Raw genomic sequence first — 19,696 nt, 5'->3', positions numbered from 1 at the left:
CAATTCGAAAAGGCCAGCAAAACAGCCAACTACGAGGAAGGTTTTCGAACCAAAAAAGAAGAACTCGAAGGTCTACTAAATTTTAGAACTGAGTATAAATACTCATATAATGTACCATTTAAAATGGAAGAATTCGCGAAAGCGTTGGAAAAATCAGGTAATACAGCTGCTGGTCCGGATGAAATCCACTATAATATGATCAGGCAGCTGAATACCACTGCAAAGCGTAGATTATTAGAACTTTATAATAAAATATGGCGGGATGGAACGTACCCGCAGCAGTGGAAAAAAGCTCACGTTGTTCCAGTACCAAAGAAAAATAAAAATTTAACAGACCCCAATAGCTACCGTCCTATTTCTCTGACTATTTTCTCTGCTATGGGGAAAATATTGGAAAAAATTATTAATAATCGACTCGTCTGGGTTTTGGAAAAAGAAAACCTGAAATCACCGTATCAAGCAGGTTTTCGGCAATACCATTCTACCACTGATCAAATGATCAGCTTAGAGGACATTATATATAACAGCTTTATTAAAAGGAAACATTGTGTCGGAGTCTTCTTTGATCTTCAGAAGGCTTTTGATATGACCTGGCGTCATGGTATAATGCTCCAGATACATGAATGGGGCATTCGTGGCAATCTGCCTATACTGCTCAGCAACTACATGAATGACCGTACCTTCCAAGTACGCGTCAACAATGAATATTCATGTGAAAGAATCTTGGAAAATGGCATACCGCAAGGTTCGCCGTTGAGCGGTACCTTGTTTACCATTGCCATTAATAAATTGATATTAGCCATTCCAGTAGAAATCAGCAAAAGCGTCTATGTTGATGATCTGGCAATCGTATATGCCACCAACAAGACTGCTATGGTGAGGTACAAATTGCAACGAGCGATCAATGCTCTAAATGAAGTTGCAAGGAATAATGGATTCCAATTCTCACCAGAAAAAACGTGCTGTGTACACTTTTGTAGGAAGAGAATTCCTCATCAACGTCCTGCGTTGACAATTGATGATAATCCAATACAATATAAAGACAGCGTAAGGTATTTAGGACTAGTATTGGATAAATCCCTTTCATGGGGATTACATATACAGGACTTGAGTGGTAGATGCAAAAGAGCCCTAAACATTACAAAATGTTTATCGAACTTAAATTGGGGCTCAGAAAAAGAGACATTATTGAGATTGTATAAAGCATTGGTTCAATCTAAACTAGACTATGGATGTATCGTATATCGTATATTCGTATATGTATCGTATATCCGCTAGAAAGTCGCACTTAAGAAAGTTAAGACGTAGTTCATAATAGCGGAATAAGATACGCAACAGGTGCTTTCCGCACAAGTCCGGCGGCTAGTCTGATGTCTGAAGCCGGAATAATGCCACTACATTATAGAAGAGAGATCCTCTTGTTAAGATATGCAGCAAATATATGGGCTTTCCCTGCTCATATAAATAATAAATTGTTTACGAATCATCCCATGGCTGCATTATACGAACGTCGTGCTACCTATTCCAGACCAGCCGGAATTAGGTACCACGAATTAAGAAATAAATATGAAATTGCCATTCCAGATACATTGGCAATTTCTACTAGAGAAATACCGCCATGGCTCTTGCCAGCGGTTAATACAAGTTTGGATCTCTATCAAGGAGAAATAAAAAAGAAACCAGCAGTGATCATCCAGCAGGAATTTTTGGCAACCGTCAGTAGTTACGAAGAACATATTAGAATTTATACTGACGGTTCTAAAACCGAACATGGTGTTGGATGCTCGATATATGTAAATGAAGAAGCCCACTTTTGGAGACTGCCAGATGTGGTCAGTGTCTACACGGCAGAACTCACTGCAATTCAGCAAGCTCTTCGCTACACTGAACACTATTGCGAAGAGAGAGTGCTAATATGTTCCGATTCATTAAGTGCACTCGTCGCAATTCGGAACAAGAACATTAAGGATGTCCTAATTGCAAACATCCTGTCCATTTTATACGTACTAAAACAACGAGGACAGCGATGCGTATTTGTATGGACTCCGGGGCATGCTGGTATTACAGGTAATGAAATCGCAGACGAAGCTGCCAGAAAGGCAACAGTCTGCGATGTTTTGGATGCATTTCCTGTAAGAGTGGCAGATGTTAAAAACCGTCTAACAAACATAGTAAAAAACAAGTGGAATGCTGAATGGAGGAGATTAAATACAAAATTAAACACAGTAAAATCTTCTCCTTATAAATGGAAAAGCGACTATAAGTTGACTCGCCGTGAACAAGTAGCGGTGACCAGACTTAGAATCGGTCATACGCGATTAACAAATTTATATTTGTTAACCGGCGAAGTGAGACCAATGTGCGGTGTTTGTAATAAAACACTGACAATCAAGCATCTTATAGAAGAGTGTACCATATATGAGGACCTCAGAAAGAGGTTCCGTTTTAGAAATAATATTACTGCTGATCTGGATAATGGAAATGAAGAAAATATTGCATTTTTACAATCCAGTGGACTTCTTAAAAGTCTATAAAAATGAAAGTTTAAAGCTGTGACAAAAGAAACTCTAAGCGGTAGCTTATATATATATAAAGAAAAAATGGTATTGATAAGTTTAATTTTAATTTTAAATGTATGCATATATACATAAGGGAGTCTCGAAACGTGGCACGTATAGTGACGGGAGGTAGCCCTCTTGCCTAGGCCATTTTGGCTCACCTGCTTTCAAGAGCAGTGAGTCGGGGTGTGACCGATGATGGCATGGGGGACCCTCAAGGGTGGATTGAGGGCGCGAGGCTGTGGGTTTACGCTGTGCATGCCTATAGCCTGTTTATAAGAAGGATTCAACTGCCACGGCACCCTGGCGCGACTGATATACTGCTCAACGGCGGTTCTGGTCGCCCCGAGGGTGCTTAAACAAACTATAAATGAGACTCGTAGAAGAAAGAAAGAAAGATATGGTAGGGTAAGTTTTAATTTTAATTTTAATTTAATGGTCTTTTGGGAACCTATCTCAAATTTTAATATTGGGGCCCTTTACACCCCATAAGTGTTTTGTGATTGTCCTTGTCTTTATGTCTTAAATGTTTTGTGTAGTTTGTGTTTTTTAAATAAAATGTAAGGGCCCTTTACACCCTTACATATGACGATCCAGATGGTGATAGTAGTTTCTTTTAAAGATTGTGACGAGGGCTCAATCGACCTTAGCAGTCGATGCCCATAAAAATTCAGAAAAAAATTATAAATAAAAAAATAACTTAAGCTAGTTAAAAAAATAAAAATGCAAAATCCAATAATTAGTCATATCATTTAAAACTTTTATACTCCATTTCTGGAGCTACAATTACTGAATCCAAAGAGAAATGACTTTTTAATATAACCACTACCTTTTATTTGCTATTCTTTTTCAATCCATACTACTGTACAATACAGTTATTAAAAATCATGTGATCCAAAAAATTTAACTTAAACTTATTCAGGAACTTAATAATCTAATCTCTTTCCAACAAGTTTCTCTTAAAAATATTAACTAAAGCATTTTTTATTACTGATTACTTCATTGATAAGCATTTCCTATAAGAGCTTATCACAGGATAAAAACATGTGTCATTGCGAAATATACCTATTATTATAACCTGTCTTTTTTTTTAATTTGTCGTCATCATCATGATTACTATTATTACAAAAACTTAGATGCATTAATATCTGAAACTATGAGCTTTAGTTTAGGTAATAATTTAATTTAGCTTTTAAACTTAAAATAAAAAATACATATCTGAATGAACACAAAAATCAAAAATGTTTCAAATGAATATACTCTTTCATAATCCTACTTCATTTTAAAACCTTTACTACCTTCTTCTTTCACAAAAATTATTTTATTTATTCTTTAGATAGGTAGCATATGGCAGCCTATTTGATATGACCATAACATATGATATGTTATGTCCTAGTTGATACGTCCATAACATTGATATGTCCCTCTTCTACAATTAAAACAACAATCACACAAAATAATTTTTTTTAAATTTTATTATAATTAAATGCTGTTCTAATTAATTTTAAGTTCTGTCTTAAGTAAAATTTAAAGGTAAAATCAATAAAGAACATTTTCCGACTAAGACAGGGCTGAGTAACATAAATTTTTTTTTAAATTTTATACTGCCAGATTTGAAACCAAAACTAAGATTAAATAAACTACGGACCAATTTGTGTCGAAAGCAATATTATTATAAAACATTTACCTAGGTAGTGTTACATCTAGGCCATATCTAAGGTCAGTAGCATATCTATAAATATTTCCTAGTAATAAAATTACCCATAATATATGGACAGATTTGTGTATTTATTTATTTGTTCAACAATATTATATACAACAACAAAGTTTTACCTCAAAACTGTTTTATAAATTGATATTAAACAAATTCTCAAATGGAGTACTTAAATAAAAAACATTACAAAACAGATAGTCACTTTCACGATAAAGCTTTTAAAGTAACGAAGATTAAACTTCAAACAGTACTGAATGGATAAACTCTCCTCACAACATTAAAAAATATTATCAGTTTAATGGTTCTGCAAAAAATTTTCAATAGTAATGCTGATTAACACAGAATTAAATATACTCACCCTTCCATTATGAAGCAGTATTTCTTTTATATGATTCATTTAGTAACTATATTTTTTTTTCACATTCTTGTTTTTTACATTATACTGCCAACTGAAAAAAAATTATGCAATATTACAAAAATATAATGCAAATTTATTGAAGAGAAAAGTAATTATTATTATAAGGAATAATCAAAAATTGACTTTAGACTGGTTGGAAAATAAAAAAATTAAATACATATAAGTTATACATCTTCTCCACATACTACTACCCATATTAAATCAGAAAGTTTTCTTACTGCTACATCGGCTTTGATATGACCTTATCAAAGGACTCTATCATCAGAATACTCAGCCTGTTCTTATCCCCATAATTGAGATAGCTGGGTAAGCTTTAATAACTAAGCCATGCAGAACACCTTTGTGAGCATCCTGCATTGTTTGTTTTAAACTGGCTTCTAACGTTTCTTCAATATTCTACAATTAACTTTGATGAGATTGAAGTCACACATTCTGTCAGAAAAATACTTCTTACAGACTCTAAACATTATATGTCCTCTCCAGTTTTTCCAACACCCGTGTAAAACACTTTTAACACTTATGCATCCCTAAGTTACCATTTTTTAATGTATGGGGGCTTAAATGTAATGCACAATTGCCGATAACTTGCAAATGTAAAGAGTCAAGTGAAACAAACATGGCATAAAAGTACAATTTATTTATTAGAAACTCTTACATTTATTTTTCCACATAATCACCATTTATTAAAATTCAAACTTAAATAATCTTCTGAAAGCAATATTCATTGTATTTTAAATTAAAAAATGAATGAATGAAAATAAATGTAAGAAAAACGAAAGTTATGAAGGTGAATGAGAAAGAAGATATAGATGCTGTAACAAAACGAAAAATTGAACAAGTAAAAAGATACAGATAGATAGATATCTTGGGACAGTACTAACTGAAGACTGGAGAAGTAAAGAAGAGATAAAAGGAGAACTGCAATGGCAAAGGAAGCCTTTTTTAGAAAGAAAAACTTACCCTGCACTAATATGGATCTGAACCTGAAAAAAAAAGTAAAATGCTATTTTTGAAGTATACATTTGTACGGTAGTGAAATATGGACACAGAAAAAATATAAAAAGATAGGATCAAAGCTTTTGAGATGTGGGTCTGGAGGAGGATGGAGAAGATGAAATGGGTTGGCAGGGTAAGTAACGTAGAAATATTAAGAACAAATGAAGATAGTACAATATTGGCAACTATCAAAAGGAGAAAAGGAAACTGGATCAAGCATATGATCAGGGAAAATGAATAATACAGTTCTTGAAAGCTTCATTGAAGGTGAAAAGAGAAGAGGAGGGAAGAGGCTGAAGTTAATAAATGACATGAATAGTACTTAAGGTTATGATGAGATGAAAGGAATGTATGGGACAGAAACAGATGGAGATAAAAATGGTGCCAGGGATCTGCCAACAAGTAGAGTATCACTTTTTTCATACTCCTTATATCTCAAAACATAAAGAAAATTCATTTTCACCTCCTCACCACTAGCACCATGCAACTGAAATTAATAACGTACTTTTCTTCTAAAATTCTGTAAAAATATAACCCTCTACGGCAGTTACAACGATAACTGGGTAAAATTTCGTTTACATGTTAAATATATACATGTGTAAAATATATGCATATCTTGTACTACAGTTAACACTGAAAAAAATGAGTAAAATAGGAAACGTGCAATGAACCATTAACTAATTAGTACTAAAGTAATGAATAACCCAAGATAATTTTCAACAGTTGCTACAAACAATAAACATAGTTTACTTTCACTACTATTTTAGCACATTAATTTTTATTTTTAAATATCAGATACTCGATAAATTGGCTTTCCTTCTTTGCAAAATGAATCGTAAGATACAAAATTAAATCGATAATTTTTTTTTAACTAAATCAAATTATTCAAAATTAACACGAGGAAACAAACGACTTTTATTTCAAAGTAAATAATCGTTTGTAAAAACACAACACTATATTCCATTCTAGTTTGTTTTCATACACTTAACTCCATTTGAACACGATTCACTAAACTAATACTAAAAATTACGTAAAATAAAATTTGTGTAATGGGAAGCAGCTTTTATGGGTAAATTTACGATGGCACAGTATTAATCACTAACCTCAACTTAAAAAACAAAATTACACAACCAACGTATTAATTAAATTTTTTTTTTTTTTCATTACACCACTTGTTGGTATGCAATTATGTAGGAAACATACATTTCTGTATAATCATTAAAGTTCAGTCATTCTTTAAATAGTCAACTCTGAATAACATTTCACTGCAAGATTCAGAACAACTTTTCCGTTCACCATGCCTTACGTCAAGACATGTTACATACGAGGTCTGTAAATAAAGTAATGAGGCTAGTTTTTTTTTTTTGTAGCCAAAGTGGCAAAAATAAAGTTATTGTTAAACATATGGTTATATAACAGCTGATTTATATTAGGTATTAATATTTTTAGACTACTGTTGCCACGTAATACGTAAACAAACTTTTCGTGAATGAGTTTTTGTTGTGCGTTACAAAAATGAGTTATACTAATTATGAGCAACGTTGTGCAATCAAGTTTAGTGTTAAACTCTGTGAGAACGCTACTGAAACTTTTTCAAAATTGAAAAGGGCGTCTGGAGATGACGTTCTGTCACGAGCCCCAAGTTTTTAGGTGGTTTAAAACATTTTCAGATGCCGGGAATCAGTTGCAGATGATCCACGATCTGGAAGATCGTGGATCATCGTGATACGATATGACCGGCGATTAACTGTCAGAATGACTGCAGAACAACCGAATTTGAACCGTACCACAGTCCATCAAATTTTGACAAACGAATTGGACATGAAAAAAGTTTGTAGAAATTTGGTCCCAAAAAACCTCAATGTTAAATGCCGCGATTTTCTAGGGCGAATCGAAACTGATCCTGATTTTCTAAAATATGTTATTACTGGTGATGAATATTGGATATTTGAGTACGACCCAGAAATAAAACGCCAGAGCAAGGAGTGGCAAACTTCAAACTCACCACGTCCCAAAAAAGCAAAAACCAGCAAATCAAAATCATACTAATCTGATAGTAATGGCACTGTCCATAAGGCGTTTTTGCCTGCAAGACAGACTGTAAATCAATGTTTACCGAGAAATTCTTGAAAGACTACGGAAAAGAGTTGCCCGCGTGAGACCAGCCATCAAAGACAACTGGATGCTGCATCATTGCAAAGCACCTTGTCACACTACACTCTCAATTAATGAATTTTTGGCGAAGAACAACATTCCTGTAGTTCCTCAACCACCTTATTCACCTGAATTGAGACCCTGCGACTTTTTCCTGTTCCCGACTTTAAAAAACACCTCAAAGGACACCATTTTGGAATAGTAGGACGTAACAAAAAATATAACCGATTATGTGAAAGAAGGATATTCCGTTTCTTAGTTCCAACACTGCTATGAAGTATGGGAAAACCGTTTGAAGCGTTGCATGGCTTCCCAAGGGACCTATTTCGAAAGTAATAGAGTCCATGTATAACTGGATTGTAAATAAAAAGTTTTTCTGAACCAGTCTCATTATTTTATTTACAGACCTCGTATATATCCAGATTTATCAGAATTCGGCAACTAAATGAACGATGAACCACTCATTTAATAAAAAATTACTTACATTTAATTAATTATTACTATTATTTAATTAATTATTTATTATTTAATTTATTTAGTTAATTACATTTAAAATTACAATTACTGGAAGACCGCAAGATTCGATTTTCAAAGCACACAAGCTTAATCGGATATTTGGCGAACCAGTGGGAAACAAATATGCTTTAGATTATAAGTTCAACTTTTTAGATTATAACTCAAGTTCAATCAATTAGACTACAATTACTGCGTACGTAAACACTGTTTCACGCATAATCAAGATAAAGATTTAAGTTTAAAATATACACATTCGAAAAGTACAAGCGATTTGGTAAAAGATAAAATTAATTTACATAATTTTGAAATTAATTTTCTTATAACTAAAAATCAAACACAAAAAAACAAATCTAGAAGAAACATATTGAAAAATAATGTAAACAGAGCTGAAAAGGAAATACAATAGATTAAATAAGCAATTTATAACTGTCCCAAACGTTTTGTTGCAACCGTTCCTACAGATGAAAAAACTGATGTCTGGTGCCGAGACTGAAAAAATTGCCCGTTTCATTTACCGTTCACCAAACAAAATCACGAGTAAATTATACCGTTGATAGTCTATTTCTTTCATAGATATCGAACATTAAACAGCAATCACCCGTTCGTTACAATCATCTAAGCCGAATAAATTTACTGCGTATAATTTCCTTACAGGTTTTTTTACATACATCACACAAAAGTATCCATGTCAACAATAACAGCACGTATCGTTAAAGAAATTATCATTTGTATAATCATATTTCTTTAAACAAACAAAGACTGTTAAAATGTAGTAAAATGAACGAGCGCAAAGAAAAATTACTCGATAAAATAATTTCACTAAATATATAGTACAAAACTATACCACAAAGACACAATTCTTACATAATTCAAGTTACGCAACTGTGTACGCGCGCATGCACACTGACAGAAAACCTGAACACTCCGATCTCTTCATCACGGGATAACAAAGAGATTGATATCAAGGTCAAAGAACTCAAATACCAATTACAGTGAAAATGGTACATGTACACCATCATAAACTACAACCTTGAAGAAATCCATGCTAAGGCGATTAAAAGGAATATCGGTTAAAAAAAAGAGGTTCAAATACTTTAGTGTCATCCCTGAACTCTATAATATTAATCCAATAAAATTGTAAACCGTACGGTAAGTGTCTCGCAGATATCATTTCTTCTGCTCACAAAACAAAAATTTCTGTATATAAATAAGACCGTTTTTAACAAAACGATACTGATACAAAATAAAGAAGTAAGACACTATATTTATATTATCAAAATCTGTTATTAATTTAGAATTTTGCTTAAAAAAAATACATATTAAATATATGTAGTAGACAATAGATATAAAATAATAAATTAATAAACAATATTCCATATAATAAGAAAAAATAGAGACATTTGTTACAAAACTCTTACCGACCCGATTTCATTTATTAAACAACGAATAATCATAAGAATTGTATTCCTTCTGTAAATTTGATATATGTATTACATATAAATGAAATCGGGCCGGTAAGAGTTTTGTAACAAATTTTTCTATTTTTTGTTTATTATATGGAACGCTTAAACAATGTTTATTATTTATTATTGTAAATCTACTGCCTATTACATATATTTAATATGTATTTTTTTAAACAAAATTCTAAATTCATAACAGATTTTGATAATAGAAATGTAGTGTCTATGTTTTTGATATCAGTATCGTTTTGTTAAAAACAGTTTTATTTATACTACAGAAATTTTTGTTTTTTGAGCGGAAAAAATGTTATCTGCGAAACTTAACCGTACGGTTTACAGTTTCACTTGATTTTTTTTTTATATCAGTGCGTTTTGTTAGACTATTCTTTTCTATTTTTTATGAATTACTAATTGTTATCTTATTGATTTATTTTTAAAATTTATTGCCTTAGAACAAACATTTTTATTGATAGTCATATCATTCACTTCATACCATATTTTCCCTTTTTTAATAAAACTAGTATAATAACCTTTACGAATCGAAAATCCGTGATGTAATATTGCACTTATTACTTTGTAAGTGTAACCCTCGATTTTTATCGTTAGATTCGATTTTACCAATCGAATTTATTTGTTTTATTTATTTATTTTTTAATAAAACTAGTATAATCTCTTGTAAACTAATAATTTTTTTTTTTTTAAAGAAGTGATAGGAATTAAAAAATTTGTTTCATCTTCAGTACTTTCATTTACATAACAGCATTTACTATTAAAACAAGCTGTAGTATATTTTCTTTTAAATAAATTTTATTATTTCAAGTACATTATCAATTTGTGTACACTACCAAGTACTGCTATCTAGCGCACGATTCGTAAAGATACTTCAAAAAAATGAATAAAATTACATATTCCAGTCCCGCGGTTCATCAAATGAAAAGAAAAAGTCTAACAAAATTTGAGGTATTTTTTAAAAGTATTCTTTATTACTAATCTATTTGAACTGAATATTATGTTTTCACGCTTATTCCCCCCCCCCCGCATTTTCATTTTACTGTTAGGTTAGGTCATGTTTAGAACTGTAAACTTAGTTCGTTGACTTCGTCGCCTCTTACAGACGAAGTTCTAACGAACTCCGTGATTTCATTTGATTTAAAAAAATACAAAAATACGGAGGTGAATAAAAACTAATAAAATGATTGGCCTTAAATCTTTTAATAAATTTTTGTATCCAATAATAATTATTCAAGGAAATTTATCATTAAAAAGACATTCAATATTAGCTAATAATTACAATATAAGAATTTTTTATTTATGTACGGTAGATGAACGAGAATGATAGACATAAACAATAATAATTAATAAAGATACCATATTGCAGTTTTAAAATTAGGCCCCACACTATGAAAAAACGCCAAATTAAATTCGATCTTTAATTAGATTACGTCTACTCTAAAGAAAGTGCAAGAAAAATGATTTCTAGTAGCAGGATTTTATATATATTTCTTATGCTATTTTAAGTAATATATCTGTACTATTTTTTATGAAGAATCTCCAGTGACTGGATTTTCATACTGATTTTCACAATTTATGAAATACTGAATAATAATCAAATGTACTTCAATATTTATTTTTACGATTTTTTTTTTTTAATTTTAAACAATTTTATTGAAATGTAAATATAGTGGAACGCCAATTACCCGGATTGACCTTTGCAAGACTGAATACGGATAATTGGTTAAATAAAAAACTGTTAAGCATATGTTCTGAGCATATAACTGTAATGTTTAATGGATATCAATCACAATAAAAAGACAAAAATATAAATGCATTACAGTAAAATTAAAAACAAAATAATCTGAACATACGTATAGTGTAATAAAAAAAATAAATACAGCAACATGTTACAAAATACCCAACGAGCAGAAATTTTATAATAAAAAAATTAGAATTTACAAAAATTTTCAGAAAGAAATTAACATTTACCTACTGTTTTATAAAAAATTTCACTTGAAAAGCTTAGAAAATACAAACAAAGAAAGCGAGTTAAAAAATTGAACTATAAAAATGTAATTTCTTAAAAATAAATCACAGCACAACTAGTCAATTTCAAAACAAAACTTATAAAACATTATTTCTTCTTTAAAAAAAAAAATCTGTAATTTATACTTGCTTTAATGTTGATCGTTTATGAGCTGAGAAAGATCACGTAATCGTTTTAAATAAAATTTCTGCGTAGTATCGCATTCTTTTTGTCACTCCAACGCCAGTCCACAGTTACAGAGAAATTAGCTTTTTCAAGCGGCGGCCTTGGATAAAAAAAATCATGGCTTTCTTCTTCAGCTTTTAACCTACCATCTTATCGTACGGCCTCTATGATCTCGTCATAGCTTAAAATTTGGTTCTCTGGATCGCTGGCAATGATGATGATTCATTTATCGACATTCTCAAAGACACAGTCTACACAGCCTTTCTTTTTCTTCTGTAAACTTCCTCATTTCTTCGACATCTTCATGATGTGTTTCATCAATCTCGTTGGACATAATTTCATTTAAAATTTTATTCTACGCTCTCATCAATGACACGCATTTGACAAAATTCCATGCATCAGTCGTTACGTAACAGCAGTTTTACAAATTAATCTCTTTTATCGTCTTTATAGTGCCAGTGACATCTTCATTATCACCCAAAAGAGTTTTTTCGTTAATTCTTTGTGGTAAAAACGTTTTTAAGAAAGGATAGCCGCTAGATCTATTGGTTGTAAGATGGATGTAAAATTCCGAAGTAGAAACAGAACTTTGGATTTTTCGACCTCTCTTTCTAAGCAGCAGTATGCTAAAGGATCAGTAGGTTCATTATCTGACCCACCGGGTTGGTCTAGTGGTGAACGCGTCTTCCCAAATCAGCTGATTTGGAAGCCGAGAGTTCCAGCGTTCAAGTCCTAGTAAAGCCAGTTATTTTTACATGGATTTGAATGCTAGATCGTGGATACCGGTGTTCTTTGGTTTCAATTAACCACACATCTCAGGTATGGCCGAACTGAGAATATACAAGACTACACTTCATTTACACTCATACATATCATCCTCATTCATCCTCTGAAGTATTATCTAAACGGTAGTTACCGGAGGCTAAACAGGAAAAAGAAAGAAAGAAAGGTTCATTATCTAATAGTTTATAGAAGCTTAAGGATTATATATTGTACAAGTACAAAGAAAGAATTAAAGAAAAAAGGACTCATATTAAATGTTATCGATAATATCAAGTAGAAATAAGGAATACTGCAGTTCAAATTAAGTAGGTGAGCGAGATTGGAAGAAGTCTAATACGAAGGCGATAGTAGAGATTCAGTACGAATAAATATACTGATGGAAATATCTACCAAGACGTTCGTATCGGTGGCATCCTGACAGAGGCCAAACTGATGACTGTTGAGTTTAAAAGAAGACCTGGTAAAGCCCGTTCGGGCTAGGAACGGAGAGGTGGTTTAGTGACCAAGATCATCACAAGGTGTTGGGGGGGGGGGGGGGTCTTCCCTACGGTGATCAGGATGAATGAAGTTATATGTTCAACCCAAAAAAAAATTCTTTTACAAATTAATAAAAACCCTTATCATGTATATAACCCAGGTAAAAGAATCTTAACCCATCGGGCTTGTCTAGTGGTGAACGCGTCTTCCCAAATCAGCTGATTTGGAAGTCGAGAGTTCCAGCGTTCAAGTCCTAGTAAAGTTAGTTATTTTTATACGGATCTGAATAACAGATCGTGGATACCGGTGTACTTTGGTGGTTGGATTTCAATTAATCACACATCTCAGGAATGGTCGAACTGAGACTGTACAAGACTACACTTCATTTATACTCATACATATCATCCTCATTCATCCTCTGAAGTATTATCTGAAAGGTAATTACCGGAGGCTAAACAGGAAAAAAGAAAGAAAAGGTAAAAGAATGTTATAATTACTCAAAAATAAAAGTAAAGTTATCATTTATAAGCCATCAAAGGAAGGCTTTACTCATTCGCAATATCTACTACAACTCTTTTGTAAACAAACACAATGCATAATTTTTTTTATACAAATCTTTAATTTACGATTTCCATCTCTTAAACCGCTAATCAACAAATTAATTAATACAGAAATAAATAACTAATATCTGCATCAGAACCGGCGTGTTCATTCAAGTTAATCAGTAACTCTAATACTAACAGTTATTATTGAAAAAAATCAAGGCACGCTACATTACTTTGTTTATTTTTCATTAACCCTATAATGCGCTGAATAATTTACGTTCACCCTGTTATTCAAACTGTTATTCTGAAGTTTTGTTTTTCAAGCGAGCAATTCTCGGTAGTGTTTAAGCATTTAAGGTAATCCTCGTCTCATTTCTTCCTTACATCCTTCAATAATGAAGATTAGTACGGCCTTGCGATTAACGCAAAATTTTATATTTCTAAAACCAATAAATAAACAGATATACTACTTAAAGTGCAAAACATAATAAAAATTAACCCAGCGTTAACACTGTATTTGGAAATTATCATACAGCTATGAAATAAATAAATAATCAAAAATAGATTGGAGAAATCCAAATTTTTATAAAAAATATAAACTTCGTATTAACATAAAATAATTCAAGAAGATATTCCTCTTTTTTATTTTTTTAGATACCTGAGGCTGGATTTAAACAACATGAATGGATAAAACCGAAGTGTGTAGTACTTGCAACAATTTTGTGAAACATATTTAAAGATTTCAGCCCTCGTTTTTAGTAAAACTTATTTAGATTATAATGTAGTTTAAAGAAAGATTTATGAGGAAAATACAGAGCAAAAAATTGAAACGACTTTTCCGGAAAAATTGTTAAGTTTTGATTAAGAGAACAATAAATAATAAACTCTTATAAATAATAAACGTTATTATAATTCGTATTTTGACTCTAAGATCAAAAATAATTTTTTTTTTGTAGAAATTTATGACCTACTACGTACAGCGACCACTAAACGGCTGTTCAAGTACAAACGCTAGTTTTAAAACAAACCGACAAAACCGAGTGATGAAGTTTTTAAATTGTTACGTTAAAAAATACACTACACTGCTTTTTTTTAAATGTAATTAAGTACATGTCCTCATTTGATAATATGACGTACCTAATAATTAAACATAACACCACACGACCTTACTTACCGTTATCCCATGAAAGGAAATACGAACTCTGACTGCATTTAGAATAAACAATAAACAACGTCATATAAGAATTGAAAAGCGTTTTCTGCATACAAACCGATAATAAAAACAACTTGTGACCGTAAATTTAGGTTCACTGATTTCTTAAAGGTCAATTGAATGCAACAACAATCTTACTACAACAATATAAAATTTATAAATCCCTAGATAATAACTAGCCTTTATTATATAAAGATTTCTTTAAAGGAATTACTTTAAGTACTTGCATTTGAAAAATTAATTACATAAAATTTAATTACAATTAACATAGTAGGACATAGCTGAAAAGGAAGAGAATCCCTTACCACCGGACATAAAAGGACGATAGCAAGATAAACCGCATTAAAAATTTATCAGAGTTTATAATTATTATAAATCATAAAAAACCCTGAATCAAGGTTTTATTGATTTTTAAGGCGGTGTAACATTTTATAGAAGATGAGGTCAAGGGATAGATGGATCGATAACCAGAAATAATTCAGCAGTATGAACACGCTTGATTTATTATCCAAACAGATAATATATATTATCAGATTTAAACTACAGCTCCAAAATAAGGAGTTATGTATTCAAGTATCACTGAATGTAACTAATTAATATCAGTGAGAACCAAAAGAGGGTCTTTTGGTTCCGCAAAACTTTCAAAAAAACTTTACGATTTTCTTTGGGTTTAAAATAGGGAATTCAAAATTCCCTCTGTTCCAACTATGAAACAAATATTCACAGTAATAATATTACTACCACCTCCAATGTAAGTTTCTATGCTTTGTTGGCAATAAGTTTATTCAAATTAATATTCTGTTACGGTTATTTATTTACCTTTAATTTATAAATCTTAATTTGTTTAAAAAATAGTTTTTACTGAAAAAAATAATCTCAATCGACTTTACTTATAAGTAAACGTATTTAAATTGAAATGTATTACAATTCTGAAAAATACGTATGATCTGGGATTTTTTTAGACAACTAAGACAAATAAATGTTTTTTATAAACAAAATGATCAGAGAAGGGGCGATTATCATCTTCTATAATTTCTGAAAAAAGGCCGTAAAAAAAATCAAATTGTTTTTACTTCCTTGTACGAAGTAATGGAAGTATTGTGATCGCAAAAAATTTCGATTTTCAGATTTCAACGGAAATATTTATTCTGACCATCTATGAATCAATTTTGACTAGTTTCGGCGTGATGTCTGTACGTACGTATGTATCTCGCGTAACTCAAAAACGATTAGCCGTACGATGTTGAATTTTGGATTTAGTACTGTTGTAACATCTAATTGTGCACCTCCCCTTTTGATTGCAATCGACTGAACCAAATGTGTCCAAAAAAGCCCAAAATCCAAAAGATTTGGATTTTGGACTTTTTCTTAACTGCAGTAATAAGCCCTCGGTGAAAGCTTTTCAACAATATCTCGTAAGAGATACTTATCTTAATTGGTTCGACAGTTATAGCCACATAACATTTTATGATGAAATATTGGAAGCCACATCGGTTAACTCCTTTTTTTTTAATTTATTGATTTATTAATAATTATTAATTTCTGATTATAAAAAAAGTTTTACAATAAATAATAATTCAATAATAATAAAGTATGACAAAATATCAGAAGTTGTTAATGAAACAAAATTTTATGCACTTTTCATTTCAAAAAAAAAGTCTATGTGTAATTTAATAGGGGTTCAAGGAAGTAAGGTGGTGTTCACATCAGAGTTTTACAATTTGATAAATTCCGAAAAAAATACTGCCTTGGTTTTGATGTCCACCATTTATACAACTTGGATTATTTAACTTCCTCTTTCAATAAAATCACATAAAAAACTAAAGTGAAATTTGTCTACCTCTATTCATTTCACCAATTTTTAAACCAAAATAAATTTTTTCGTATATCTTAGTGAGAAATAATGGTTAAATACATATTCGCTGTCTTGATCGCTATCACCACCGATTGGTTGGAATGCATTTTCTCATACTGAAAGTTATAAATAAAATTTTCGTATTTTATTGTTTTACTAAGTACTGTTACAGACTATAATTTTCTACTGATTCTTTATGAATAAATATGGCGTTTTTACAATTAGATTAAGATTCTACGTCTGCTTACTTGAACAGATAGTAACATTGTAACGCATATCTCGAATATTAATTAATTTTATTATTTAATTATATTATTATTGGAAAAATCTAAGAAAACCCTTTTTTCTATTTTGTTGAATTTTAATAATTTCTATATAAAAATAATACTGTCATGCAAACTTTATACAAGAATAAACGAACGAAATACCAGTCACGTGAAGGCAATCAATCATTTGTTAAATGGAATGCGTCTTTTTTAACTACGTCAAACTTTTCATTATATTTTATTGATTTTTTTGAACGTTGTAATATCCAAACACACTTCAACGTGATAATACTATTTTATAATTGGATTAAGTTACAAAAATGACTGTTTTGCTAATCGGACGTCCACAATTTTTATATTCTACAATAATAAGTTATTTTTCACTTTACAGAACAGTGATAAGAGAAATCTGTCCAGTTCGTTGCATTCAATTACACTGCACACATACTTAAGTAATTTTTATACGCAATCGAGATACAAAAATAAGTTAGGTAGTAAAGCTTCTAAGTTCTAACACTCATATTGAATATATATACTTTAAATTTTATCAAACGAGGTGTGTTCAGAAGACAACCGAACATTTTTAATTACACGCTAATGAGATATTAAGTGAAGTGCGGTTGGCAGCAGTGTGTTCCGCATAACCTCCTCAGTAACTACATGTTCTTGGATTGTTGATATCTCGTTTACTTTTCATGTTACTGTAATTTAAGCGCAGCGTGTTACTAGCGATTTCTGTAATATGTGATTATCGGAAGTGACGATACAACCTAAAATTTCGCCTAAAACTGGGGAAAACTTTCACAGAAACTTTTCAACTTTCGAAACAAGCTTATGAAGATGATGCTCTGGGTCATACGCAATGTTACGAATGATTTTCACGATTTAAAAGTGGTCGTCAGTCAATTGAAGATGACTCTTGATCAGAAAGGCCTTCGACTTCAACTGATGACACCCACCAGAAAATCAACGATCTGATGGGTGAAAATCGCCGACTGATTGTCAAAGAGAACTTTCAGAAGAGGTCAACATCTCAATTGGATCACGCCAAGACATTTTGACTGAAAAATTAAACATGCATCGAGTTTCAGCAAAGTTTGTTCCTCGTTTGATGACCGAACACCAGAAAGAACGTCGAGTGGACGTTTTTCGGCAACTTCTTGAAAAATCCAATGACGATGAAACATTCATGCAAAGAATTATAACGGGAGACGAAAGCTGGGTTTACGGCTACAACATTGAGCCAAAAGTTCAATAATCAAAAAATCCCATATTACAAAAATCGCTATTACCACTTAAACACGTTGCACTTAAATAACAACACGAAAACTAAACGAGATATCAAAAATCCAAAAGCATATGGTTATATATGGCCGGAGTCCAAGTTTAAAACCATGAAGAAATTCAAAACGCAACCATCGGCTGGTAAGGTTATGTTAACAATCTTTTGGAGTGCCCATGGTCCGATTTTCTGTGATTATTTGGAGAGCAATAAACTATCAACAGCCTATACTACTCAGCCATGATTGAGAACAAAGTCAAGCTCGTGTTGAAAAGGAAATGTCCGGGACGGCAGAGAAAAGGCGTGCTTCTTCTTCAAGACAACACAACTGACGCGGAAACTATTGGCAAAGGGGGTTGGGAGCTCCTACCTCATCCTCATTACAGCCATAACCTTGACCCTTCGGATTTTTATCTATCTGGTCCGATGAAAGAAGCTTTACGTGGCATCAAGTTCAAAGATAACGAAGAGATAAAGAAAAAAGTACAAAACCGGCTTCGAGATGAAGGTAAAGAATTGTTCGCTGAGGGGATAAGAAGACTTGTAAAAAGATGGGAAAAATGTAGAGAAGTTGGTGGGAATTACGTGGAAAAGTAGACAAAAAAAATTGTATTTATTTAACAAAAACTTTTTTCTGTACAGCTATTTGGCTGTTTAATTACCGAGTATTTATATGTAAGATTTTTTCGTCCGCTCTCTTTTTTTCAACGCAAATCTCAACAGATCTTGACGAAACTTGGTGGGATCACGTAAACCTATTGGGAATACAGCCCTATTGATTTTCAAGTAAATCGGTTCACATGAACCGGAGTTACAGCCAAAAAACAGGGTTTTTGGGTACATTTTCAGTTTTTTCGTTTCTACTGGGCGCGATTGCTAACCGATTTTAATGAAACTTGGTAGGATGTTGTAAACCTAATATAAATAGAACTCTATTGATTTTCAAGCGAATCGATTCACTGGGCGTTAAGGCAAAAAAATTGGTGTTTGGATACGTTTTCAAGATTAACTAAAACCGGAAATCCGCCTTCTGACCACGTTTTGACAGTTATACAAAGGTGAAATTACATAACTAAAGTTAAATTTTGTACTTATGCGTGTGATCAACATTGCAACTGTTACATAACCCAAAAAACTTTCATGGATACCTTCATGGCTAATAGATGAAGTAAAATCCCTAACGCGAGTATTTTATTAAAAATAAGTTTTTTTAAAAAAAATCAGAATAATAATGCGAATGATTGATGAGAAAC

General features: G+C 31.7%; 1 protein-coding gene across 11 annotated transcripts in view; it reads right to left on the bottom strand.

The window, feature by feature from the left end:
• LOC142330291 (uncharacterized) overlaps nucleotides 1–19,696 on the bottom strand; it is a 145,206-nt gene that overhangs the window by 106,009 nt on the left and 19,501 nt on the right. For all 11 annotated transcript variants that reach the window (XM_075375486.1, XM_075375485.1, XM_075375487.1 and 8 more), the window contains exon 2: nucleotides 4,631–4,721. In XM_075375486.1, coding sequence (XP_075231601.1) covers nucleotides 4,631–4,638 — 8 coding nt within the window. In that variant the 5' untranslated portion in view covers nucleotides 4,639–4,721. The remainder of the gene's footprint in view (nucleotides 1–4,630; nucleotides 4,722–19,696) is intronic.

Source organism: Lycorma delicatula, chromosome 9 (assembly GCF_047948215.1).
Source record: "Lycorma delicatula isolate Av1 chromosome 9, ASM4794821v1, whole genome shotgun sequence".
Taxonomy (NCBI): domain Eukaryota; kingdom Metazoa; phylum Arthropoda; class Insecta; order Hemiptera; family Fulgoridae; genus Lycorma; species Lycorma delicatula.
This window is presented reverse-complemented; position numbering and strand designations above follow the sequence as displayed.